Raw genomic sequence first — 27,380 nt, 5'->3', positions numbered from 1 at the left:
ACTTGCTTTCTAAACAGAAACATCCATTCCAGCTCAAGGTGCAAAGGTATCTTTTACTTTCTCTCTGCTACTGATAGGTGGAAGCAACTGTGACCTTTCTGAAGAAAATTACCAAAATAAACCAAATCGATGAATCAATCTGTGACGCTACAGGCAGGAAAAACAAAAAACAAATAGGCAGCATCAAGTATGCTGATGCTGTAGCAAGTGAGACAGTTTGTCTTCCAGTGGGTATTAAAATAGCTTAGTATAACAAAAGTGCAATTAACACTTTCAGGTGTAAGTTCTACAAATCTTCCAAGACCACAAAGCACATTACTCATATGAGCATGGAGGGATTAGCTGAAATTCAAACATAAAACATAGCAAGTGCCAAGAAAGTTATGGAGAATAAAGCCGTAAAAAGCAGAATACTGGCACCAGATCCCTTTACCTTCCTCTTTGCTCCCTTCTCCTTCAGTGAACTAACTGAAAAAGCCTCCACAGAAGTAGCACATCCAGAGCCTGGACAAACGCCATCCCAGAAATGTGGTTAGAGCCAAAAAGAATGTGTTGCCAAGCTAGTGTCAGAGGTTGTGTTGACAGCTGTGAGGTTTGCAGGAATTAATTCCTCCAGAAGCACAGGCAACTTTCTGTTGTGCAGTGAGCAGGCAGCAGCCTTCAGCCCATAGGCAGATACTCCTCAATACACCACTGGAGCAATTCTAGACATCAAAAAGGTTATTCCCAAGAATTACACCTCAGTATGCTTCATGAGCTGTTTTCTAAAGAGATGGCAGAGTTAACAAGGTAAATACCTTATGCTAAATGGAGAGTTTAAGAGAAATTATAATCTAGAAACAACAACAAACAAATAAAAAAGAGAAACTAGAGGAAAGCTAGAAACAGACAGTATTTCCAAACAAAGCACCGAAAAAAACCCAGATACGTTGGGACACCAGACCAGTGTGAGGTTTACTTTAGAAATCATAAAGCAATCCTTATTCTTTTTTCTTCACAAACACAAAACCAACAATAACTTCTGCAGTTTTCAACAGTATATTCACTGAACAAATAAACACTAAAGAAGTGGTACCTGGAGTTTCTGCACCGTAACATAACTGTGCAAGGAACGAGGCTCCCAAATGCCCTGCTGCATACGCACGGATTGCCCTTTAGCTCTTAAGAACAACAGACCACAAGAGCAAAGAATAGCATTGATCACAAAAGCGGAAGTATTAATTGTGCACCCAGGTTAACTCAGCAGCCTGTATGCATCCAGATTCAAATTCCATGTCCTAGAAACACCCCATGGATGCAAAATTATCAGATAAGTGCATTGCTTAACACTGCACTGTCATGAAGGAAATGGAAGATGCATACATAAGCTAATTTTAGGAACAATTAAGTAGACAAACTTACAACAAAATAATTCTTCTATAAATTAAATACAGAGTACACAGAAAAGAAGAAGGATTCTGCCATGAGCGTGGAAAATAAGTGAATTGCAGAACAGCATCTTGATGCATTTGCCATAAGCAAACAGAGCTAGCCAATGTTTCCAGAAAATTTTAAACAGATATTAAATCATAAACCAGATATGAAATAAGGCTTCTAATACCAGCAATAATTAGCAGTAGCAATACAAAAGGTTCACAGTATATGTTTACCTTTCTTTCCTTCAGTTTTTATTTTTGTGTGGTAACTTCTCTTCCTGTTGTTTTGTATGAAAGGCCTTCTCAGACTTTTGGCTGGGAGAGGAAAGGGATGTCTAGATTACAGAAGCATATGTTATGACTACACACTTGCTCCTACTCATTTGTTTGCTCTTTCACCTAAAACATCCCCTTTCTCCCTATTTGTGCATGCTTTCTAGCCTTTCACATGGACTAAATTACACAGATTCCCTCAGCAGACAGTCCCTTCATAATCATTGTGCCCAGGAACAGATTGCTTCCTGTCCCCAACCATTGCAGTTGCTCCAAAAGTCTATTGTGCATTTCTTTTAAGACTACATTACCATTAACAAAAGGAAAAGTCTTAGAACACTTCAGCAGCATCTGTAACATTTAATATATTTTTCATCTACGTCACTTTTTGCCACTCACTTAACTCAGGCTAAACAAGCTAATCAAGAACATCAGTGTCACTTAAGCATTTGCACATTTTTTCCGTGCAGTAGGAGCTGGGTACAGAGCATTTCAACTAATTTCAGAATGTCCATCTCCTTTTCAAATGCTTCTTTACACGGCAAGGCAATATTCAAATTTCAGTTTTCATGCTGAATAGGAACCACCAGATAAGTAGTGTACACAGTTCAAACTATTACTGTTATGCATCAGCACAGTGAGTAACCCCTCACTTTTTCCTTCCAATGGACCAAGTGTAGAGCTTCAATGGGACTATTACTACTGCTTTTTTTAAGCAACTCAGTAAAGTTATCCTGAACTATGAATGTAATAATTTATTTGAATTTCACTGATTACTAAGAAGCAGACATCTTTGTCAACAGAATTATTTCTCCTTTCATTTGTAATTTTTCTTAGTATATCTATTAATTATATTATTTTCTTTTTCAGTTAAATATTGCTTTTCCTTTCAATTAAAAGCTAAGGTAGCACTAAGCTAGCAAGTATCAAAGTAGTAGTACACAACTGTTGAAACACAACAGAAGTCTAACAGAGGAGTATCAATTAAATTTAAATATAAATCTATTCCCTACAATAACCTAACATCTTCAGTATAATCGTGCTTCTCTATTAAATTTGTTTTTATGGAAAAATGCTATAGTAAATACGCCAATGCACACTTAACTAGAACAAAAGCAGACATATAATTATTTGCATTAGGAGGGAGTCCAAAGGCTACAGAGAACCGGAGACTGAGAAGCCTCTGTCCAGAGACAGGAGGAGACTGCAAAGAGTTGAAGGTAAGAACAGCAAACTTTTATATTTGTAAGGGCCAAAATTCAGCTTATCACATGATATTAGAGAACAAAAATGTTTAAACCTAGAAGACTGAGTCTGATGTAGAAAAAGAGAAAACCACAGTACAGATAACATTTGCATCCTTTAAGATAATGATCTCGATACTTATTGTGCTGTTCAAACGATGGCAACAGTCTGTTCTCCTGGTTTCAAAAATGGTTACTTACCAATCTGCCATTTGCAGCAAAGGACATTTAGCATACATACAAGACAAAAAAATTAATGGTAAACATAATACTTGAAGGAGTCTAGCAAGCAAGTTTGTGAACACCTCTCTCACTTGAAGTGAGAGAAGCAGAAGTTAACCAGACCTCAAACATATATCCTTTGATGTCAAAAGGTAGGACTTACAAGATCCATAACTTATCGGTCTGGAAAGGTATTAGAAGAGATACTAAAGCTTTTACTTCAATTAGTAGACTGGGCCACTGACATGTAGAGAAAAGTTTCAGTATGTAAATTATGCCCCAGTTTTGGCACAAACTAAAGATTTAGACTCATCTGAAGTTACCCCCTGACTTTTCTTCTCTATGGTTTCCAGTTTCTAGTGGTCTTTAAGTAGCCTACTGTCAAAAGCAAATAAATGTGACACTGCTGAGGCAGCTAGCATTACTGTGACCACACTGGAACAGTCACTGCCAAGTCAGACAAATGAGTTGTCAGTATATTATACTCATACTTCCAGCAAAGAAACTATTTTAAGGGTTTCTCAATAGTTCAGTGAAATGTGCAAGTCCAAAAAAATGAAGTTACCCATTTGATATCTCAGAATTCATAGCTCGGCTCTTTCACTGCAACCCTGTTGGCCAAGAGTCCAATTAAATGTATTCCACATAAACTGAAAACAAGCAGCACTAACATTTCTTGAGAATGTAGTGCAATCTTACCAGACTCAATTTAATTATTTCAGTTTGATGAGCTGTGGAATAACTTTGATACTTGCGCTAGTGTGTTATTAGCAGAAGGTACCAAAAGGACAAATTTATATATAGAAAGATGCAGTAACAAAGACAAATATATTGGCCAGCACAAGCTGCTACGCTTTTGTTGGTGCCCTCTTCCATCATTCTAAACCAGTCATTTCTTGCAGTGCTAATCAGTACAACCATACTCAGAACCCTGTAACTGAAAGACCTTTGCATTTGCAGCATTACTCTAAACACACTTAAACAATATTGGGAGAATACATATTAATGATTGTTTTAAACAAAGTTTCCAATGATCACTCATCCACAAGTTTTTAAATAAAAGTTTATTACAGAAATTATTTTGAACAAAAAAGACAACAGTATCTGTTGTAAATTTAAAAAAAAAAAAGCTAACATTGTATTCGTGCCTTAGAAGGCAGACTGAAGAAATTCTCCAAGTATTTCTTCCACTGTTATTGGGAGGCTTTCCAGCGTGGATTAACTCACATCCACATCACAGGAATTAAGTATCAACACAGTCCCTTTCCTCACTGCTCTCCAGGAAGTGCTGCATATTAGCAGAAAACATGGCAGACAAACCACAGTTCTATTCATTCTGCAGTATTGGAACCAGTGTCTAGGGAAAAAAAAAAAAAGCATGAGCAATACATACCCCCACTACAGTTCAGCATAAAGAGAACCAATATCATTCTCTAATAGCTTCCCCAAGCATTTCAGAACATGTTCTGTACCTACCCAATTCCCCCCACTGCTATCAGTGCTATGCATGAACTGCTTGTGCTGCTTCACTTCAGTTATCAACATTGAAAAGAGCCAGTACAAAACTTGAAGGCTGTGCACACACATCATTTCCTATTAAGGCATTAAAAATAGAAGCAGCTTTGCTCTAACTCATAGTGATACACATTTTATTGCAGTCAGCCACAAGCATATCTGGCTAAATCACATGACCTACTAATGAAAAAGGAGTTTGTACATCTGGCAGCATAAGCTCCTATGAAGTGTGGGCTATTGTTATTATGCACTTTAAAACAGATGCAAGAATGAGCATGATCTTCATAAAACAACTGAGAGCAATTCTCTATCCTGAACTTTTGTCAGAAGCACCAATTAAGACCAGTGCAATTTCTGTTATTACTACCGTCACTGCTTTCTTGTTCTTAGAGCCATGATAAAAAATACCTAACTTGGCTACGGAGAAAGACAGGTCAGTGTTCACTACGTTCTTTTAGCAAGTCAACTTGTGGGGAAAAATGGCTGCAATGTTAACAGCAACTTTAAGTCACCCAGTTCTTTAAATCTTATCTGCATACTTTATCAAGAGTGAAAGTGATTAATAATTGGAAAGTAAGGTTTCCACTATTAGCTGTAATAAACACAAAAAATAAACAGGGTAAGATTATATGCTTGGCTAATACCAGAAGTTCAGCAAACAATAAATTCTCTCAACTCTGTAGAACTACAACTTGAACTGACCACTGCAATCATGCCAGCATCAGGAAGCCATGGAGAACCTGTTTCAGAGGTCTAGGGTACATTTATAATAAATAAAGCCTTTTCCATTCTCAGTACTTCTTTTTAGCATCACTCTGCAGGAATGAAACAACTGGCACCACTTCACAAACCTTTATTGATATTTTGCCACACTGACGGTTTTAAAAGTTATAAACCAGCTTGCCACAAAAGTCACTAAATGACTTTTTTCAGTAAAGAATTTCAAGGAACATCGACAAAAGTAATCCAGTCAAGCAGATATGGAACATAAACTCCCATAAGCAGTGTACATACAGTGGGCCTGTTGAGCAATATATAAATCTTATTATATGATTTGCAAATGCTAGCATAAGCTTTTAATGTGCTTGGGTTGCCTGCTATCAAATACAGCAAACAATTGCTTAGACATTTTTCTCAGACAATTGCTCAGGCCGATGCAGCACTCCTTGAATTCAATAAAACATGGTGGTGTTCTAACAAACAGGTTAATACTAGAAAAATCACCACACAGAAATTCAGCTAAGATTACTTCAAACTTTCCCCAACAACAGGTGTGCAGCAGCCTGTAACACATTCCTATTTCAGTGCTTATGAGTGAGGGGAAGCATTTAGCTTGTTTTTGTTTCATTTCTCATCATATGTGAAAGGGAATGCAGAACCCTACTTTTGTCTGAATAATACAATCAATCTAGCTTTAATCAGACATTTGGTCAAAGCTTTCTATAAGTGATCAAGTCCTGTGTCTCAGCTTATTTATATCATATCCCATACTTACTTTTTCCATCACATGCTACAATTTTCACTTTATCCACTTTCACAAGTTCAGTGACCTCCCTAAATTCAACGTCATTCAGTACAAATGTCCATACGTTGTCACAGAACCTGTATGTATTCAGAGACCCCTTTAAAAAGACAAGAGATTATCTACAGGATACTGCCCAAAAATAATAGAAAATATGTTTACTATCTACTGAACTACATACCTTCTACAACTAGGGTTGCCATAAAGCCAAGTGTGCACCTGAACGCATATAAACTTGACAAGAAAGCAATTCTAAGGAAAACTGTAGTTTAAATGCCCTCCAGTGTCTGAAATTGTCAAGACCATGTAGTGATGTTATGGTCTATCCAAGGGGAAGCTTCACAGGTATGCTAGGAAGTTTTATAACTTTCCCAACACGTACAAAGGATCAGTATCAGAAAAGATTTCTTAAAACATGGGACATAAGAAAAAACAGTTACAGCAGTGATCATAACAAGATGTGAATTCTGCAATTGTTTAAATAAAACAACACTTTAAATTAAAAAATCGTGATAAAATTGATCTGTGTGACATAGAGGTATCCCTCACTTTTGATGTGTTACTAAGGATGTCAATATGCAGAGCTTTTAGCATTCAACTTCACATCTTTTAAACTGATACTCTTGAACTTAAGCTCTGAGTAAGTTTTTTTTATTTCTCCACTAAACACATTCCGAACAGTTTTCTACACCATGTTACATATACAAAGCAAGTTAAGTGTGTTAGAGAAAAGAAGTTAGGCTCTTTTTAACATATCTATATGGTTTAAAAGTCTAAAAATCTTAACACGTCACTTCGTTAACATGCTCTGCAGAGACTGTAGAGGAAGTATTGGGACATAAGTTAACAGGAGAACCAACTTTTTTTCCCCTCAAAATTACAATCAAGTTGACATCTAACAATTTGTTGGCTATTGACGTTAATTAGGGTGGCTGGCTGGGAAAACAAACAGTAATTTTTTCTATCATACCTACAGAAAATAGCTACAAAATGATCCAATTACTTGCATAAGGGTAGATCTACAACTCTCTAGTCTCTCTTCACATTACAGATGTGGCTGAAAATCTGGCCTCATCTCACTTCTGCTAGGTACAACTAAGAGAAGCAGAAGTCTCCCTCCCCATCTGCACAACACTGAGGGTGGCAATGCTACCCACCAAAGCACTTCGCTCTTCCCCTTCCCCTGTTTTCATCCACCCACCAAATCTGTTTCTGATTTTTGCATTCCTTAAAAAAAAAAATCCCTGGCAGAATAAGATAACAAGCTTTACAATTGCATACAGAATATACATGTAAACAGTCGTTATTTCAGAGTCAAAATGAAGCTTCATTTTTGCTTAGAGCACACAGTTTTTAACAACATTTTGCATCAATGTGTAGTTACTGTACCTCATAAAGAACTTTTATATATTGTTATCTTACCCTGAAATTGACTCTGTTCCTGACTCGTTGTGCCAGTGCTGAATTTATAGCTTTATCAAACTGAAGTAGCACCTGAAGGGCCAACTGAGGCGTGATTTGCTGTGACTAAAGTAGTTTAAAAAAAAAAGTTGAGTTGTTTCAAAGTAAACTCAAAAATGCAGTAAACATTAAAAACATCAGAAGAAAGTTCATGTGAGGCAGATGTCTAGAAGCACAATTTATAGAAGTGTATAGAAGTTCCTGTGTTTACTACTTTTCCTGTTTTAGCTCTGAGACAAGAAACCATGTGCTGAAACGATTTTTTGTGCTATCGAGATTTTTTTTCTGATAAATATTCATTGGAAACAAACCAGGAAATCGATTACAGTGTTCCACATTAATCTGGCTCTTTATTTACTGGGTCACACAACAGAGAATTATGCCACTTACATAAAACATTTTCCTTCGCCTAAGATGTCAGCAAAAAGACTTCTCATGTGAAGGAATTACCAGTAGCTTTTGATTTCAAACAGTAAGTTTTCCAAACGTTGCTCGTAACTACCCCAATACAGCAGCCACAAAGCTGTTTTAATAACTAACCTATTTTTTTATAAGCTGGCTGCCGGGCACCAAAACTCCCCACACACACCTGTATGAGCTCATCCAGACTCTCCTGAAGACTGTTCCCCAGTGTGGTGTTCCTGTACAGCTGATAGGCCATGGTTTACCGAGATGGGCTGGACACGCTCCAGTCATCCAGCACTCTGTACACCCGGTATGGCCTCACTCTCATTAAAAAAAAAAAAAAAAAAAAAATTAAAAACCACAACAGAACCCTTCATGTATAACACAACGCAGGAGCAAAGAGAATTTAAAAAATCGCTCCGCAAACGCTGACCGACAATGACGACTGCTCAGGAGCACAAAGCTGTAAGCAGCGGCAGCAGGGCCCGCCGGGAAGGCCGCAGGGGCAGGGAGGCCGCAGGGGCAGGGAGGCCGCCGGCCGGCACCGACCGGCTTTGGTGCCCGACGGGCAGGGAAGCGGCGCGCCGGGCCGGGGCCGCCTTTGTTCGCCGCCTGTTCGGCTTCCGAACCCGTCCCCGTCTCCCCGCGCTCAGGAAGCCCATACGGGAGTTCAGACAAGCGCTGAGGACTGAGCGGCCTCGCGTCCCGCCCGCGCCGCCCCCGGGCTGGGCCGGGGCCCCTCGCCCCACTCCGGCCGCCCGCGGCCCCGGAGCCCCCGGCGGCCGCAGCCCAGCGGCGGGCAGCTCCGGCCCGGCAACCCCGCCGGCGCCGCAGGAAGGGGGAGCCGCGCAGGCAGCGCCGCCCCGCCGCCCCCGGGCTCCCTGCCGCTGCGGCAGACCCCGGCAGCGGCCCCAGCCTCACCCGCTCCGAGCGGCCGGAAGAGGTGGGGGCCCCTTCTCGGCCGCCCCGTGGCCCGGAAGCGGAACAGCGCAGGCTGGGCCCGGCCTCATCCTGCGCGCAGCGCGGCGGGGCGGGGCCGGAGCGGAGTGCCTGGGCGCGGGCAGCAACACGGCTTTCCGCGGCACTGCCTCCCTTACACACCGAGTTAATGCTGCAACGGGTTAGGGTTACCTTTCTAATACTACATTTTAACTGGTGGTTATTATATATTTCCGGGTTTAGGTTTACCTGTTCAAGTGACTGAAGTCCACGCTCTCCTTAAGCTAAAAAGCTTAACCCATTTCCCTCTAACATTATATGCAAACCAGTACCAGCCTTCAAAACATTCCGCTCTAAAAATCTCTTCAAAATAATTGTTACATTTCACTGCAACTCGTGAACCTACAACGCTTTGGAAACCAAATTTCAGAGTTGGTAGTGCATACAATCACAAAAGACTCTCATTATTGCTATATTCCTTAGCAGTAAAATAAAACATTCAGACCTTTTCCAATGGTATTTACTTCATATAGCATTTATTTTTTTCCTAAAGTTTCCCATAAGCTAGCACATTCAGAAATGTGTTTATCACATTACTCCATGACACCTTGGGACACAAACAGAAAACAAGCTCATTTAAAAAGAAAGGATCATATTCTTAAGAGGTAGGTGAAGAGCCTTGCACTTACATAGTTCTGTATTAACGGGGGCAAAGGAAAATTGTCACATCTGTCAAGAATAGTAATAGTCAATTTAAGCCAGTTGTATCATCTACAATTTACCACCTATGTTTTTGCATGACTGCTGCAGCCTCATTTTGTCAGTGCACATTGCCCATATTACACACATATTAAAGTTTACTGATACTAACAGACAATGTATTAACCCTTCTATCTTACTGTTCAACTAACTAGTAGAGCACCCTACTAAGGCTTTTCTTTTTAATAAAAAGGCTTTGTTCAGATGACTAAGAAACACAGCAGAGCCACTGGGAAGGTAACCACCTGTCTTGTATGAATAGTTTTTGTAATTATTAACCTGGAATTGTGTGTCATAAATATTAACTAGCAGCTAAGCAAGCTACAGTAAGGAGCATGGTAAGATAAGGACTTCCTGAAAATGCTCCGGTAGCTTCTCCTCAGATAATTTTCGATTAACAAAAAAAAAAAAATCAGTATGTTTAAATCAGGGTAATCTGGGCAGTCCAAATTGCAAAACTGAAAAAAGATCTAACTGAGCAAAAAATGGCTTTAATTTCACTGATCTCAGAATTATGCTTGAAGGGAATGATGAAAAACTATCACAACTGCACTCTCTTCATTTCACAAATGCCCTTTTTTCCTGTTTGCTCAATATAGAGAACAAGATGTGATAAGGGGAACAATGTAGTTCAACTTACAATTTTGAAACTAGGAAACCTGCAAAATCTGTCTTTCAGAATATGAATATTTAAATATTCCTTATATTGCAGAGTGCTACTCTGACTAAAACCAGGTATCTTTAAAAAGTATAATTAAAGCACTTATTTCAAGCATCTCTGACAACCAGTCAGTGAAACAAATCCTCTAGAGAATGACCTGCATCCACAAGGACTGAGTAAGAATTTTCACTGAAAGCTTTGTAAGACTTCTGTAGTTACAAAAAGCACACAAGCTATTATCCCTCTCCCTTCTGATCCTCATACGAGACTTTTCTGAGGGAGACTGGAATGACTTGATAATTAGTCATGTCCAAATACAGTTTTTCTATAAGAGATACATTTAAGCCATCTTCTACATAATAAATACTGTATAAATCCATAGGATACACAGCCAAAAATTTGGCACTTGAAGAAACACGCTTTTCACCAAGAAACTTATTTCTTTGTGATGGATTTAGTTTAGAAAGTGCCCACTCACAATGCAGTCCCATTATTTTCTATTAACTACAGACATTTGAGTAGATGACATCAGTGAAACTGACATATGACTAGGCACCAATGCCACCCTCTCCTCCCTATGACACACTTCAAGGTCATTTCATAAAAGATTCCATCACCACCTACATGTAATCTAATCTTGAAGCCTGACACAAATTAAGTGTTGAGAGGTTTTAAACTTTTATTACAGCATTTAAGTGTATGATGCAACAAACTTGCTGAAACACGCTAACAAATAGAGGCAATTGTGTGCAATTCAGAACATAACTACTGTTTCTCAGTACAAAGTTCCTCACAGCAAGAAGTACTATTCTTCACTATTTCACTGAAAATAACAATGCAGTTTAGCATATTTTTGTGAACCAGGTTACATATTACTCTAACTAGTTCTAAGCTTTTTGGAACCAAAAACTCTCCTCCATTTTAACATCCCAGAGTCTCAAAGACTTCAATCTGCTTCAGCACTAAATCCTCATACATTCTTCTCCATTACTTTCCAACAGAACATGGCTTTACCATGCTACACAGAACATCAGGAACCTTCAAGCAATCCAGAGTCTACTCACATCAGCTTTTAATGACACTTTCTCCAAAATATCTTTGCCACTTCTGTACACTTACCCCATTGTAGAAATCAATTTATAAAACGTCACATCTATACACAGAAAGGCCACTCGCCAAAAATCTCCATTTCAGTTGCACACAGTAGTAAGAGAAGATAACTAATAAATTATTACCATATATATATATAAACTCATGAGACCTTCAAATCAAAGGTAGATTAGTGACTCATGAAATTATCTTTTCTTGTCAGGGCCCAAACTGTATTCTAGCAACATGAGTTTTACTTCTAGAATGAAGTGTCATTGAAAGGTGAATTCAATACTGTATCTTATCACTAAGTGATCCAGGTTTCGAAATAACATTTATTTAAGACAGACATTCCAAATGTTCATGTTTTTAAATATTAAAATATATTAAATTATTTTATAGATTTAAAAAAGATAAGTGTGACAAAAAAAGCTACCCATTTGTGTTCAAGATAACTTCGGGACCTCTTCTCTTTTTGTAAACATCCCCCTCACCATTAAATGATGAGCTGCAAAAGGTCAGAGGAGAATAATTCTGTACTAAAACTGTTTCCCAAGTTGGTATCCTTAGGGACAAAAATCTACCATGCTGTATATTCATTCACAAAAACCCTACAGAAATCACTAGGTAAGCACATACACATTTCCAAAAGCAATAGTACTACTGCAGCATGGAACTGTAGAATCACTCAGCCACCATGACAGACAACAATAACAATCCCATCATTTGGTAATAAGGCCTATGCAGAGGACTGGCTACTCTATACTGCACTATACACACAGGAAGCAACAGGACATAGAGAACTATCCTTCCACTAAGAATACGACTTTACTGAGAATACTACTTTTTTAATTAGGAAAATTTTGAAATGAGATTATCACAATGCTTAGTATCTAGCTTAGGAGCCACATAGAATAAGTAAAAATCAGGAAGGTTTACAGGTTTGCATGTTCATGCACACCACACTGTGCAAGTATCAGAAGTAAACAGGCTGTGTCAAATTCACCAAGTGGAACTTTAGATTAACCAGGTCAACAATGAAATTGAAGAAGGAGATAGAGCCCCAAAGAAACTGCTCAGATTTGTGTTCTGCTTTCAGAGCAAGATCCAAACCTGATGAAATGGATCCAAGGCAACTTGAAATTAGTATTGCCTGTTGAAAGAGAACCTGCATATTAATCTCTTTGAAACTGTGATACAGAAGCTACTATAGCAGAATTACCTAGATCTTGAGATAAAAGTGTCTGAATTGCAGACTTAAACTCCCAGAGACATAAGCAATTTGCCCTCATCTGACATGAGTATACTCTACACATGTATCATTTGAGACAACAGATTAATTGGTAATAAGTCTTAACCATGGAACTCTCTCTTGATTAGCAGTGTCAGGTAGCAATCTAGTTGAACGCAACTTTTTTTTTAATAACTGTACAGCAGTAACTTTTAATGTAACTGAGAACTGATTTTTTGGAATTAATACAAAATTGTCAGCACAAGAAAAAAAACAAAAGTGAAGATTTAATATATTTGCTACAATATTATATTGCTCAACTCCTGAATGGATTTTTTTTTGCATACACCTGTTCTTACAGGGAAATAGCAGTAATTATCAAAAGATGTTACAAACTTTTTCATCATATCGACCAGTGCATTATCATTGTCCCAATAAACCTACGAACAATAGTTATGTGTCCAAGAACAACTCTTACAGACACAGGTTTACTACCATTGTGGGGAGAAAAAAAAACCCAACCTTTAAATATATTTTTTTAAGTGACATTAGTGCTGGTATCATACGCCAAAGTAAGAGCTTTAGAAATGGATGTTTCATCTAAAAGGATGACACAGGCAGCATAAGACTCCTCATACCTCCGCAAACGATTGATATTATGGCTAGAGTATATATGCAACTCCCAAGCTCTACTGTGTATGACCAGAGTTCCTACTGGTGACAACCGATATTCACCCAGGAGGAACTGCAATGAACTCATTTCCTCCTAGTAGCCAAGATAGCCTTGATTTATGGAAGCACAATCTAAATTCGCAACTTAAATTGAGAAAGGTCCAATATCAATATCTTACCAGTTATTCAAACAGTTCAGCTTCTATTGTGGCTTAGGTTTAAGCCCTTTGGCCAGACTGAAGTTTACAGAACTGCAGTTCTGCATTCTGAAAAATGGACTAAAAGACACCAAAGCTCAAGCTCGTTCTAGTGAGGTAAATGAGTACTGCTTGTATTAGCTCTGTGAACAAAACCGCCACATTTGTGAAAGACTATATTGTGATTGTTAATATCCAAACAAATTAAAGTTCCTGTGACAAAGAAATGCACTTGACCATTTACAGCAAGACAAACTTATACAATAACAATAACAAGAAGTAACTTATGGCCTTGTCTACCTGCAAACAAATTTCTTCAGCAGGTACACACAATATATTGCTCAGTCATATAAAATATATATTATCTCTTTCCTTTAACATCTAGGTATATAAATATTTTACTGAAGAACATGCATCATTTAGATTAACAATTGCAAGAACGTCCTCTGAAAACATAGGGTTTGACATTTAGCAATACAAAATGATTACATAAACATAGCTGTTAAAGTCAAGGCAAACCAATACAGCAGTAAGCAGTCCATTGTGTGCTAGTCCAAAGAAATCAAGCACCTTTTGCAACAGCTTATATAATATACACACAGAAAGAATGCATTGTAATGGAGCAAAAATAGCATCATTCCATCTGCATATTCTTCAGTCTTGTTTGGACTCCAGACTTACTGTTCACTTTTCTGCTCTTGTTTTCCATTCAGCTCTTGGTCAACTCTGCTTAGCAAAGAAAGCAGTAAAATTAAAACTATGTTAAGAAATAACTTAGTTTGATAGCTCATATTAAGGAAAACCTAATCATCTTAACATGAAAACAAAGCTTTTATATGGAAAAGGTTTTAGTAAATAAATATTAACATTGTCATTAAATGCAGTTGCAACTTTTTTTTTAGATTTTCCTACCTCCCCCTAGAAATTAATCAAAATTGTTAAGTAACCATTTAAATAACTACAGCATTCAAAAGGAAGCATTTGAAAAGTGTAAGTGAAGTTTCACTACAGAAGAAAAAAAGCAGGTTCTGTGCTTTTATTAATGAACGCAAGCAGGAATACAAGTTTACAGGTAACATGACAATACCGTCAAGCACTTTGATGAATTCATACACTGCAGAATAAGCACAGAATTACCTTTCATGTTATAGTAATTAAGCCAAGCTCTAGGTAACAGCTCTAGTTAAATCAAGAAAAGTAGCTCCTTAATTGCAATACTTTTTCTATAAGCTACTAAAACCGGGGTGTTCTTTTTTGCTTGTGGGTGGTTTTTTTGTTTGTGGTGTTGTTTGTAAATATCTGCCTTGGGAACTGCAAACAAAATATTGCTTTGCAGAAACCAGTGGATGGTTGACAGTCCTGCACAAGATGTACTTTTCCTAGGCCATGAACCCACAACAAATAGAGGCAAGTTTTTTGGGGTTTTTTTGCAGCTGTAAGAACTGAACCTGGTACATATCGATCCAAGAGGTCTGGAGCAGTGTCACCTAGAAGCAATAGTCTTAGTTGAAAACCTGTTCACCTGCACTGTACACAGCTGCAACTCATCCCTGTCCTCACTGCTGTATCTTAGAAAAGCAGGTTTTGACATGACTTAAAGGACTAATCACAGAAAGTGTACGAAAATATGGTAAGTTAATGCAAACAAGCTATGCATAAACATAGATCTGACAATAGAAATCCATAGAAGTATATAAAATTCTAACTTCCAAAGTATATCTTACACATAGCCAAAGAATTCCTACTGCCATCCACAACAAATTCAGTAACTAAACTTCAACACATCTCCTATCCCCCATTATAATAAATAATACCCACAATTGCTTTCAACCTGATTAACATCTCACTCTCCAATAGTGCCTGTGATCTCTACATATGTTTCACTTAGGAATGTACTACTTTTTACAAAAGCAATGGTAGTTATGAGTGACGATATCAACAGGGACACTAAAAAGTGCTTGTTGTACTGGAGTAGTTACGCACGCACAGGAAGAGTAAATTAAAAAAAAGCAAAGTTAATAGCAAAACCTTTCAGTACATTTGTTAGTGACACAGTGAAAAAAATAACCATTCAAAAAATTTCATCAGCTGCTGGAATAGCTTGAATGTTTAGCAGGAGACTGAAAATTAACAAAATGAAAATCCAATGTTTATTAGCAAGGAACATAGGCACTGCAAATACAAACAGCACTAAAAACACTAATCTAGATTGCACCTCTGCAAGTTAATAACTAAAAAGGTAGTGAATACCAAAAAATACAAAACACAAGATTCAATATTAGAACTTCTTCCAGAGTTGCATCCCTGCTGATGCATAGCTATAGCTTAGCACCTAAAATCAGCTCTTCCTTCAGACATCACCTCTTGTTAGAAACAGCAAAACTTGATTTAATTGATTCATATAGAAGCACTACTTTTGCCTCTTGAAGATTCAGTTGAGAATCCGTGTATCCCCTTAAAAGTGAGCATCTCGTGTAATAGAGACTATTCACAAATATCTGTTTGAACATCCAGGGTGAGTTCTTTAGATGATATACTATACTTGCAGGCAGTATAGTTACTTTAATGCATAAAAACTTAATCACTAGTGCATGTTTATATTTACAAATGCTTATTCCTTTATGCAAGCCAATCAACTGGGAGTTAGTTGCAGTGCAAATCATCTTATCTAGATGCAACCCTAATCAAAATATGAATATACCTTTTCTGTTTCTTTCTAAACTTTTCTTCTTCATACCTTGGTGAGGAAAAGTTTGATTTCAGTAAATATAACATATTAAGGCCAAATTCAACAGAAGCTGCAAACTGGTATTAGTGTCAATACAGTTTGTAGAAACATACCAAGTTTTGAAACTGATATAGTTAAGAAAAAATATATTGTACCTCCAACATATATGAGCATTAAACAAGCAGCGTTAGGATTTAGTTACTATAACATATGAATTCAATACAACTTATTGTACAGTACTAACATCCATCACTAAAAATTGAAGTCTATATTCATAACAGTTTGAAGCCAGATATAATCCTCCACAGAAGTCTGAGAATTAACTCCATAAGTCAACCAACTTCAGCCTTTGCAAAATAGTTAAAGGTTCATTAATATAGAAAGGAGTCTTTCAAGACTTGGATATTCAGACTGAATATTCATAACACATCCTTCAAAAGCCCCAGTAAAAAAAAAAAAATATATATATATATATTAGAAAGATAGCACAAGGCTGCTTCAGCATTGTCATGTCTTTCCTACCCACCCCAAGAAAACTGATTTCTCTATTTTATTAAAAAGTTAAATTTTGCAACTGATATCAGCTGAATGTTTACTGCAATAACCAGTCATTTGAAGGTGGGATATTTGTGGACTTTTCCAAAATGGATGTGCCCTTCTGTCCACACAGTGAGACTATCAGACTATGCCATCTCTCCTTATGGAGTTCCCAGTTTGTGATCACCTATAGCAATGCATACTCCGCAGGTCTGGTATCTTATACCCTCTAATAGGCTGATCAATTTATCATCAGAATTGTCAGTATTTTCATCTTTAAGACATAAATTTATGGTTTCTACTCTATTACTGCACTCACAAACGCTATTGACAAAAGTATCATCATCATATTTGAGAGCAGAGTTTTGCTGACATTAAATGGATATAAATATCTGGAGGGAAAGAGGAGGAGAAAACCAAGGACATTGATGCTGCCTTCACCTCATCAAAGTAGTTTGAGAACTGTTATGGGTAGGGATTTTGCATTTTTCCACCACAGCTCTTCTTTTAAATGAAATCCCAACCCAAGTGATAACTTGTTCCACATTTTAGCATGAACACTGAAGATACTATAAATAACTTCAGTATCAACATGCCCAGAGTTTCTTACTCACAAGCCAGTTTAGTATACTACGGGGTAGAACAACTGGAATGAGGTCTTGTCTCTAGAAGGCTAATTCACACAGCGTGACTTGGTAATTACATGAGGCACTACCTGTGAAACCCCTATACATTAACATTTTAACTATCCAAGCTATTGCATACCAAACTGTAGTTAGCAATGTGGTCAACCATACTCCTCCTGGAGACAGCAATGATCTGAGCTAAAATTTTATTAAATGCAAAGTATTACATTCAAACCAATCTTTGAATAAAATCTATACCAATTCTAAAACATGATCAGTGTAGAACATGTTTGAACAATAAAACGTACTGTTTTATGCATTCTGGGATGCCAACGTATTCCATGGGGATGAGTTCAGCTAGTTCTGCCAGGGTAAAGACATACCTAATTTTTTGGCTGAATTTTGAGCTGTGGAAGAACAAATGCAGGGTACAGTTACAACTTTAAAATTTTTCAGTAGGTTAATATTAAAACAGTTTTTGAAGTTTAAAGTAAAAAGTTGCTAGGATTTTTTTTTAAAAAAAGGGAAAAGCTTCCAGAGTATTACCTAATAAAAGGTTTTGTGATGGCCAGAAGTGTTCTGATGAACCAGGAAGGATGAACTATGATTAATGATTTCAGATTTTTCTTTAACCTGAAGAATCCAAACAGTGGACATAATTACTAGAACAAAAAGGCAGCATGACAACAAGGGGTTTTTTATATATATAAAGTTTCAGCAAGCAGAGCTGTCACATAAATCTAGTATTCTGATATTCCATTATTAGAAATTACCATCTGCCAGAAGAAATACCATACGGCTGTATAACTGAAATTTAAGATGCAGTATCAGTTTCACAACAATGACAAGGAAATAACATTCCAAAGAAGTTTATTTGAATGTTTTTACACAACTAATGATTAAGTGGTTCACAAAGGACCCCTCACATTACCTTATCATATTAATACATGAAGTTTAAAAGGTATTCTACATGGTAACAGTAATCAGTATTCTAACACTACTTTCACCAAAATAAAATCCCAAACAAACTAACAAAAGAAAACGCCAAAACACACAATAAAAAAACCCAGGCATGCCTGTAGCATTATTCCACATTGTCTAGCTTACAAAGAGGTTTTCAATACACCAAGCAATTTGGTTAATTAAATCTTAACCAGTAGGTACCAGACACCACATCAAAGAGCAATTTTTCCTAAATACATATATCACTGAGCATGTGAATATTGTAAGAAAACACTGCAGAGTTTCTTACCTTCTATCAATTTGCTGGTAGCATTTCCTAAGCCAGCCTAAACTTGGCATTTTTCTTCGTGTTGTTGCACCATTCAGGTAAACTATCATATAGTTCTCTGCTACTAACAGCTCTAAAGTGCCAATTACATACCTGCAGAGACAAGCAAAGAAAACTTTCAAGTGAATACCTGTGAATATTAAAGTAATTCCTAGTAATGCTCAAATACATTTAAAAAAAAATATGGAGTTGGCAACAGTGTTGAGCAACATCTAATAATTTTTTTCCTTCCCCTGGAAGCAGATGTAGTTGCTTTTTCCTTTGTTAACGTTTCCCTCATGTGAAATATAAAAAGCTTCATTAAAAGACACAGAAGTAACTGCCCTTAAAATACTAAGTTTTACAACGTGAGATTAAGACAGTATTCAGAGGCAGATGATGACTTACTTAAATAGATTGTCCATTAGATATCTGTAGTTAGGCTGGCTGCTTTCAGGCATAAAGCAAACTGCAAACACAACAATGGCATTTAACCCATCACCATAATAACCTAAAAACAAAGAAAAAAGCAGCAGTAGTGACAAAGGCAACTATATGTTGACTACGTTTACACAAAGTCAAGCACATAAGTGCTTGTAAAGGTGTTTTTTTTATTGTTTACCCTAAAGAGACTTACAAACATCTATTCTATATGGACATTCATATAGTTACAAAAAACCTCAAGATTTTTCAAGTTTGTCTACTTCTAAAGAAATGGCTGAAGTTGATGTAAATCAAATGCTGTACCTACAAATCAACATCTCAGTATAGAATCTCAGTATACTTAATGACATTTTATATAGTTAACTTTTTTTCCAACTTAAACTCCACAGACTGTTGGAAAGAGTCATTAAATTGATTTATGCCTTAGTAGGTCTACAGTTAATGCTTTCAACACTCTTATAACCAAAGAATTATACTGGTAGCACTGACATCGTAGAACAGATAAGCACATCTTATCACATATGTGCATGTTAGTAGCTTCATTTGAACACGTGTATATTTTTGAATTTTAGTTTAATAGGGGGGAAAAATATTAAATCAACTATGTGCCTTAATACTGCAACTAATGAATCATCATGAGTCTTTATGCCCAAAGCTCTTCCTGTGCCACAATTCAGGTTAAAGAAGTAGTTTCTCAACAGTTTCCCTCAGCACATCACTTATCCTTACCACCATGACTGATAACTTTTTTATATGGTTCAATTGCCTTCATGTCCACCCTATGGTCCTGTTCTCCAATCCTAAACATTCGCCAGCGTCGACCATCATCTTTCTCCTCTGCCACAGTGTATTCAGTAAGCGATCCTTTCCTAATTACATCAGTAGTTTTTGGTTTTGGAAGATCATCTGCCAAAGTTAAAACATGTTCAAGATCCATTATGAATACTATGTGTAGTGAAAAATCAATTACAACACTGGTTAACCACTTTGCTATCTAATCTATTTTAATATTTTTTTATCCAGTCAGACGTATCAGCTGACTTAGCTCCTTCAGTCATTACAAAATAGGATCTCATGGATGTCATATATACTTTATCAAAACACTGTGTTGGCTATTATCCACTGACTGTAATTTCCTATGTTAAAGTACATGACAAATTTACATTCATATAGGAAGCCTATTTAATTGTAGGCTTTCAGAACACAGACCTCGATGAATCTCACCAAAATATTAATAGACAAAGTGGTTAACTCCAATGATAATTACACAGGTTGCTTGATCACAGATTTACATAAAAGCATGATTTAAAACACTGACAGTACTTTGCAAGCAGACATGCAAGCAATCTGTTGGAAATTAATGTGTGTGCAATCAACATATATGAAATTTATGCTGACAGAAATCTGTAAAACAATTTGCTCCAATTAAATTATGATTCTTTACTTTGTTGCATAGACCTTACCCAAAGCGAGAAAAACCTACTGCAAGTTAGTTGTCTGTTCCCAAGACAAAGCTGTTAATTGAAACTATCCTTCCAGGAAAATGAAGGCAGCAGCATTAAAGGAAGAAAAGACAGAAACCCTTTTCAGCCACTTTTAAAAACAAGCCACAAACATCCGGAACATTTCCTCCGTATCATTGTAAAAATAACCCTAAATACCAATTCTTCTTCACTAATGAAAATCCTTTTACATAGGTAAACCCACAGTCTCTGTTACAAAAACTTCACCTGCAGCATGTCTTTAGGTATTAAAAACAAAGAAAAACTTGTTCTAAAGGGCGTTCATTTCTCCATTTATAAGCTATCTTGGAATGAAGAACAAGTAGTGTTTCATGCATAACAGTGAAAAGAAAGCTTCCTGTTTACTCAGGAATTAATTTTTTATTTCTAGCATAAAAAATAATAGCGTTTACATATTTATTTATTAGACATATTCGTAAGTCATGAAGTTTACACAAGTTAAAGACTTTATATTTTTCCTCTTGTAATATTAAATGATAGTTATTTTCCACCTGAAAAACTGTTGACCTGCACATAAGAAAACAAATATTTTAGGGCATCAGACAGAAGTAACAAAATACTTACCTTCCCATTCAAACTCATTGCTGTTTTCTGAAGGAGTATCTAAATCATCCAAATCAATCTCGCCACTCTCATCCAAGTCATCAGACAAAACCGATTCCTCACTGTGATCCAAAGCTAAGCTGATATCTGGAGCCATTAGTTTCTTCCTTGCTTTGGTTGCATTGACCCCTGTATTTAAAAAAGCAAATTATTTATTTCCAAAGCTAAAGTGAGTTTAGATAAGCATATTGACAAGACAGAAGAGCACAATGCATTCTCAGAATGCAAGTTAATGCTCGTAATTTAAATAACGCATCTTTGCAATAAGAATTAAACACAGCATGAAGTGAACAGCACTTGGAAGTCAAAGTTCTCAAGTACTCAAGGCCCTAAGTTTACCTGATTGCACACACACGAACCACAGTAGTAGACAACCATACTCCCTCTACAGAAGAAAAACCTGAAGTGCTATCACCACCTAAGCAACTATTACCCATGCTAGTGATAGCAAAGTGTACCACAAGTTGTGCTAGGTTTTATACTAAATACGTCTTGCAAATAATGCAATAGATACATGTCCCTAGCCCTTGTTTAGGTTAGGTATTGGTAACATCAAAACCACCTTTGACAAAATAAAAAATAATATACAAGCTGCAAAAAGAAGGCTGACAGACAACAGTGAGGACAGAAAATTAAAGAACCTGTTGGGTGAATACACATCATGCTTTGAGACACAATGCAAATACTTGTGTGATTTAGAGAGCAGTTGAAAGCAGGAATAAAATAAAATGACTGAGCCAGCACTGGAAATGCCACAATTAAAGCAGACAAACAAGATCCACAAACTTTAAACATCTGAAAAAAAAACCCCACATTTTATTATTTCCCCTCTCACCATTTGGACAGGCAACACTCTTAAAAGGTCACAAAGGTCTGAAATTTGGAGCAAAGCTAAGGTAGGCCCTAACTGATATACAGAGGCCAAACAATTAAGCAAGATTTTACAACAGGCCAGGAAGTGAGTGCAATAATTCATTTTCATCCAGTATTACCTTGATAGTTCTGTTCACAGGGAGGATGAAGAGCCTCCTATTTTATTCCAAAACACTTTTCTTTCTAGACAAGATGTTCATAACATCCTTCACATACAAAAACGTCATTTAGAATGCTGTTTCCTCAAGCCTGGTTAAAAACAACCCCAAAACCACCCTAAAACAAAATGGAGCTTTAAAACAGCCATCTAAGTAGGAAGCGGTCAGCTTGGCTGGAGCAGAATGTTCTTACCAGCTTCACTTTCTGTTCCAGCTGCAGCCAATATATCTGACTCAACAGGATCATCCTCTGGCAGGGGCCTGGGGGACAAAGTAGAAGCTATTGTTACATAACTTCAAATATTTTGACTTGCACATTGCTAAAAAAAACACTGTGGGATGGTACTGAACTAAATTTACTTATAGCCTAAGCTCGAGCTTTCAGTAAACAAAATAAAATAGCAGAAAATTCCTTTACAGCATTCAAGTAACTATCTATTGATGTGACAAATGCCAAAATACTGGTTGCTACTAGTGTGTGTCATCCTTAAGAAAACTTGTCATGTCCTTGCTTCAGAAATAAGTAGTTTAGTCATGTTATCATAGACTGCCCTCTGAAGTCAGCTGTTTTGGTTTCTTTGTAGGCCAAAACATCACTAGCAGTTGTAATTGCTAAAACTTCTGCTCAGAAATGTTGCTTAATGAAATATTTGGACCTTCAGACACTGCTAATAATATGCAAACAATGTAGCTGCAAAAGATTAGCACAGAAAACAAAGCCAAACTTACAAGTTTTCACTCTAGTAACACTGGAAACTTCAACAGTGGCATTCTTGTATTACACAACCACACGTGAACATGAAGTGATCCCTTTCCATGAAGAAACACATCACAAAACCTTTGAGACTACTGTTTTAATGGAAATCACTGCATGATTATTAACGAGTGTTAGTTCACCAGAAAGCTGAAGAGGTAGCTTATTCTAGATGTTAAGCATTTGCTTTGAATTACTTAAAATTTTTAAAACCTTGGAAAATCTTCATCTTGCCATTCTTCCTTAAACTCAACACCTTCCATTCTCCAGCCTACTTGAGTTGCTAGTAGAGACTCCTGATCAGCCAGAACCTGTTGTCTTCAGGACAGTGGGCTAAAGAGGAGCTGCAGGAACAGAACAGAAAATACCAGTTCAATACTTTTGTCATTCCTATGCTTGCAACACACCTTTTCACTTAATGCCAAGTGAAGGTATTATGCAGAAAAACAAAAAAAACCCAAAAAACCCACCAAAAACCAAACACAAACCACCACCAAACAGGGAACAGTTTATGGTATGTTTCATTTTTTTTCCCTTACGAAAATGCTTATGGAATGGTTTATTGTACAAAAATTTACATTGGAAAGAATCTCATGTAGTCCAATGTCCTGTTCAAGCAGCACCAGCCTCTCAGCTAAAAATCAATGCCCTGAGCAACCTGATCCATCCTTTAGGATTACACCAGTTCACTTCAAAGTGTAAGAAACTTGACAGCTCTCAAGATTCTTTAGGAGATATTGAATAAGTGTATATCTTGAGAAAAAAAAAAATCACCCAAATGGTTAGATCTAAAATACAACCCTGTTCTTAAAAACAACCAACCACCACCCACACAAATACCTTTCAGAAAGGGTTTCAGAGAACTCACCCTGCGATGTGGAAGTCAAGCTGTGTTTTTTCAGGCTCACCCATCACCAGTAACAAGGAATCCTCAATAATGGAACATAAAAAACCATTCTGCTGACATACAAGTCCAAGGCAGTTGAAACTCTTGGCTGTGTTGGCTCTAAAGATTGATAGGAACAGGTAAACTTATCACTGAAGATGTTAAGAAAATCAACACTAATCAAAATAGGAAAACTGAATGTTATTTTTAAATGCAAAGAAGAAATCAACACTGGTAAGAACAAAGTTTGAACACAATCATACTTCTAATTAAGCCAGAGAGACAATTTATTTTTTACATGGCTAAAAAGAAACAAGTTAGACTTACTGTTCTGTAGGATCACCTTTCATGACAAATCTCAATTTCTCTTCTGACCTGATTACCACCACAGACTGATTTTAAAACATCCTGCAATGCTTAAAGTTACACTACACAAGCTGATTAATAATAAAAGTCAAAAGACTGATTTTGTTGTAAAACTGCACCATGTGGGACAAATTAAACACTAATGACCAAAATTTAAGTTTATTTTACTGACATGTTGCTGCTTCCCTCACCCAGGAAATGGAAATAAGATTTCTAGAAGGTAGCAACCTAGTTCCTCTTAAAGGTCAGACTCTCCTTGTTTGAATTGTTGAGCCACAGCACCACTCAGTTGCTGGCATGGGCACACGGTCTCCAAGAAGCTGCCCCCAGCAATTTTCTTCCCAGCTCTCCCTCTATTTGTACTTTTTGACTAATATGCTGTTTGGAGTAACTTCTTGTTTCATGAGCAAAGTCATGTGATTCAAGCAGCATGTCCTCCCTTTCATTAAGACCTTGATATTCTCAGCATACAGTTTCTCCTGGGTACAGAGCTGCTGATCATTTGCAACAATGACTTTTAAATATTTGCTTGAAGATGAGATCATATTTTGATCAGTAGTAACAGTGACTATGTGCATAGTTGTTTAGGCATTCGTTTTGGGACACTGAGATGAAGCACAAGAAACTTCACCAGGTACCCTACACCGCCAAGGGAATACAGTGGTTACAGTCGGTACAGAACAGACCATCTGATGCAAACATGCAGTTCACTGCAAGCTAACAGACACTGAACCTAGAAAAAACCTAAACTGATGACTTCATTCTTAAGGAACAGATGAAGAAATGAACAAAATCTGACAGGAAGGAAGGAAAAAAAAAAACAAACACAACAAAGGCCACACAACACACCGGAAACCAACCCTACCACTGCACTGGTGGCTGTAAGATGCTATTCCTGCACTCACCTGCACTGCATTCACAACACAGTTCCCACAAGACAGTTTAAAGTTGGGTTTTCTCCAAGACCATAGTAGTTTTCTCACCACACTTTTGAAGAAAACTAAACACCAAGTAACATCTATTGATTTCAGACGTACAACATTTCAGTGCAGAAGCAATTCCGACCTGCATGTAATCCATTAGTCTGAGATACAGTTGATACACTAAGACAGGCACAGAGTTTAAAAGTCACTCGTGCTCTAATCAAAGTTTAAGACAAAACACTTCCCACATTACTTACAGAATTCTCATCAGCAACTTCTCATTAAGGTAGATTTGAAAGCAATCATTCACTAAATACCACATGGTACAATTGCAAACAACTGAGAAGGCAAGTTCCAAGTTCAACATCGGATAAGCCGAATTCAGGTTTTCAGTATCCTCCTGAACATGCCAATTAAATAGTTGTTTTGGATACTTAATGTCTCAGGCATGAAAGTACGATCATTTGTCACCCAGAAGAATGAGAAATTAAGAAGGAAGGGTAATTTCTGGAAAGTTAGAAAAGTGTTAACTTTAAAGTTAACTACTAAGTAATTTTACATCACTATTATAAATGCATATAAAGTGGGGCGGGGGTGGGGGGAATCTACTACTTTGGCTTGTAGAAACTGAAGCAAAGTTTAGAATAGTCTTCCTAAAGCTGCTGTGGTAGTGCTGACATCTTCTGGTTCTACTATAACAAAGTCTCTTTTTAATTGAGCTGTAAATCAATGCTCTAAAAGTTTAACTTAAAATATGTAAAATATTGTAATCATGCAAATATTTATTAGTCACATATAAGAAGAGCAATTTCTACCTGATGCCAGCACTCTTCATGGCAAACTCAAACAGTCATGGTGTCTGAGAACAGCAAGCCTGATCATTATTATTCTCCATTGCTCATTACTTTCCATTTTACTTAAGCAAATAGAATTGGAAGATTGGGAGCTCCCGAGAGGTCAGAAACTTCAACACATGGAACAGCAGGTGGACGCAGGATTGCCACATGAGAGAATGGGGGGAAAACGTCTCCGTAACCGAAGACAAACTCCCACCCTCATTAATGAAAACGAGGCTGAAGTTCGTGCTGCTCCCGCGTGGGGCAGGGAAAGGGATTTCCAAGTTGAACCTTTACGTGCTCAAACCTCTTCCTTCCGCCGCGCCCAGCGCCGACCAGACGCCGCACACAGTGACAGTGACAGCGACACCGACCGAGCGGGGCCGCAAGGAGCCCGCTCCGCTCCCCGCGAAGGCCGCCCCAGCTCGCCGCGTCCCCCGCGCCCCGGCAGCTGCTCTGACGCCCGAGGCAGCACCGCCCAGCGGGGCGCCAGGGCCCGGGGGCTCCTGACTGGGCCCTACCACCCCTCGCGCACCGGCGGGCGGCCGGGCCGCAGCCTCGCCCTGCACCCCACAGCCCGGCCGGCGGCCACGGCTCAAGGCTCCCGGCTATCGTCGCCCCCGCGGCCGTACCTGGCGGGAGCTGGAACGGGCCGGGCTGGGCCGCGGCCTCGCCCGCGCCGCGGAAAGGGCCCTCTGCGCGGCGCGCCCCTGCTCACCCGGAAGCGCATAGGCCGCCGGACTCACGTGACAGCCTCCCCCCGTTGGGGATTGGTGCACTCACGCGCATGCGTTAAATAGGGCTGCTGCCGCGCGCCCCGCCCCCCCCCCCCCCCGGGCAGCTGGCGCATGCGCACTCTGCTTACACGCACGCGGGGCGGGGCCGTTGGGCGCGCGCGGTGGGGGCGGGGCCGGCCGGGCGTCCGCTGTGAGGGACGGCGGGGGTGGGGCGTCCGGTGCCGCCGGGCTGGCGTCTGAGCCCGCGGCCCGGGTGGCCGCCCCTGCATCGTGGGCAGGACGAGTCCGCGGCCCGGGCAGCCCTCAGCTGGAGGTAATGAGCGGCGCCTTAGCCGACCCCGGGCACCGACAGCCCGCTGCCCGGCACAGCCGCCTGGCGCACAGTGCTCGCCGGAGGGCGAGTCCTGGGCCGCGGTGAACGGTACAGAAACGGAGAATAAGGAGCCCGCTCATCGGGGTCTGTGCGCTGGTGTGCTGTGCCCGATGGTTCAGGTGCTCAGGGATTTATGAG

At 38.5% G+C, this 27,380-nt stretch overlaps 2 protein-coding genes across 4 annotated transcripts; both read right to left on the bottom strand.

Annotated features, from left to right (window-relative positions):
* Positions 1-4,228: 4,228 nt before the first annotated feature.
* GTF2A2 (general transcription factor IIA subunit 2) lies at positions 4,229-9,031 on the bottom strand. The gene is made up of 5 exons (XM_065641654.1): positions 8,979-9,031; positions 8,242-8,380; positions 7,614-7,718; positions 6,165-6,291; positions 4,229-4,511 (listed from the first exon to the last, which is right to left on the bottom strand). Exons 2-5 carry the CDS (start codon positions 8,311-8,313, stop codon positions 4,486-4,488), a joined length of 330 nt encoding a protein of 109 aa, XP_065497726.1. The 5' UTR covers positions 8,314-8,380; positions 8,979-9,031; the 3' UTR covers positions 4,229-4,485.
* A 502-nt stretch (positions 9,032-9,533) lies between these two features.
* Positions 9,534-26,875, bottom strand: BNIP2 (BCL2 interacting protein 2). 3 transcript variants are annotated; one of them, XM_065641613.1, is made up of 12 exons: positions 26,765-26,875; positions 23,990-24,127; positions 23,335-23,465; positions 22,561-22,628; positions 21,298-21,465; positions 19,940-20,116; positions 19,175-19,277; positions 18,749-18,880; positions 18,043-18,129; positions 17,805-17,903; positions 16,307-16,342; positions 9,534-14,331 (listed from the first exon to the last, which is right to left on the bottom strand). In XM_065641613.1, exons 3-12 carry the CDS (start codon positions 23,382-23,384, stop codon positions 14,283-14,285), a joined length of 969 nt encoding a protein of 322 aa, XP_065497685.1. In that variant the 5' UTR covers positions 23,385-23,465; positions 23,990-24,127; positions 26,765-26,875; the 3' UTR covers positions 9,534-14,282. The 3 variants fall into 3 exon arrangements, with proteins under 3 accessions (XP_065497685.1, XP_065497686.1, XP_065497687.1); XM_065641614.1 differs by lacking the exon at positions 16,307-16,342; XM_065641615.1 differs by lacking the exon at positions 17,805-17,903.
* Between the last annotated feature and the right edge of the window lie 505 nt (positions 26,876-27,380).

This window comes from Caloenas nicobarica, chromosome 10, assembly GCF_036013445.1.
Source record: "Caloenas nicobarica isolate bCalNic1 chromosome 10, bCalNic1.hap1, whole genome shotgun sequence".
Lineage (NCBI taxonomy): Eukaryota > Metazoa > Chordata > Aves > Columbiformes > Columbidae > Caloenas > Caloenas nicobarica.
Note: the sequence above shows the minus strand (reverse complement) of the source record. Positions and strands in the feature narration are given on the sequence as shown.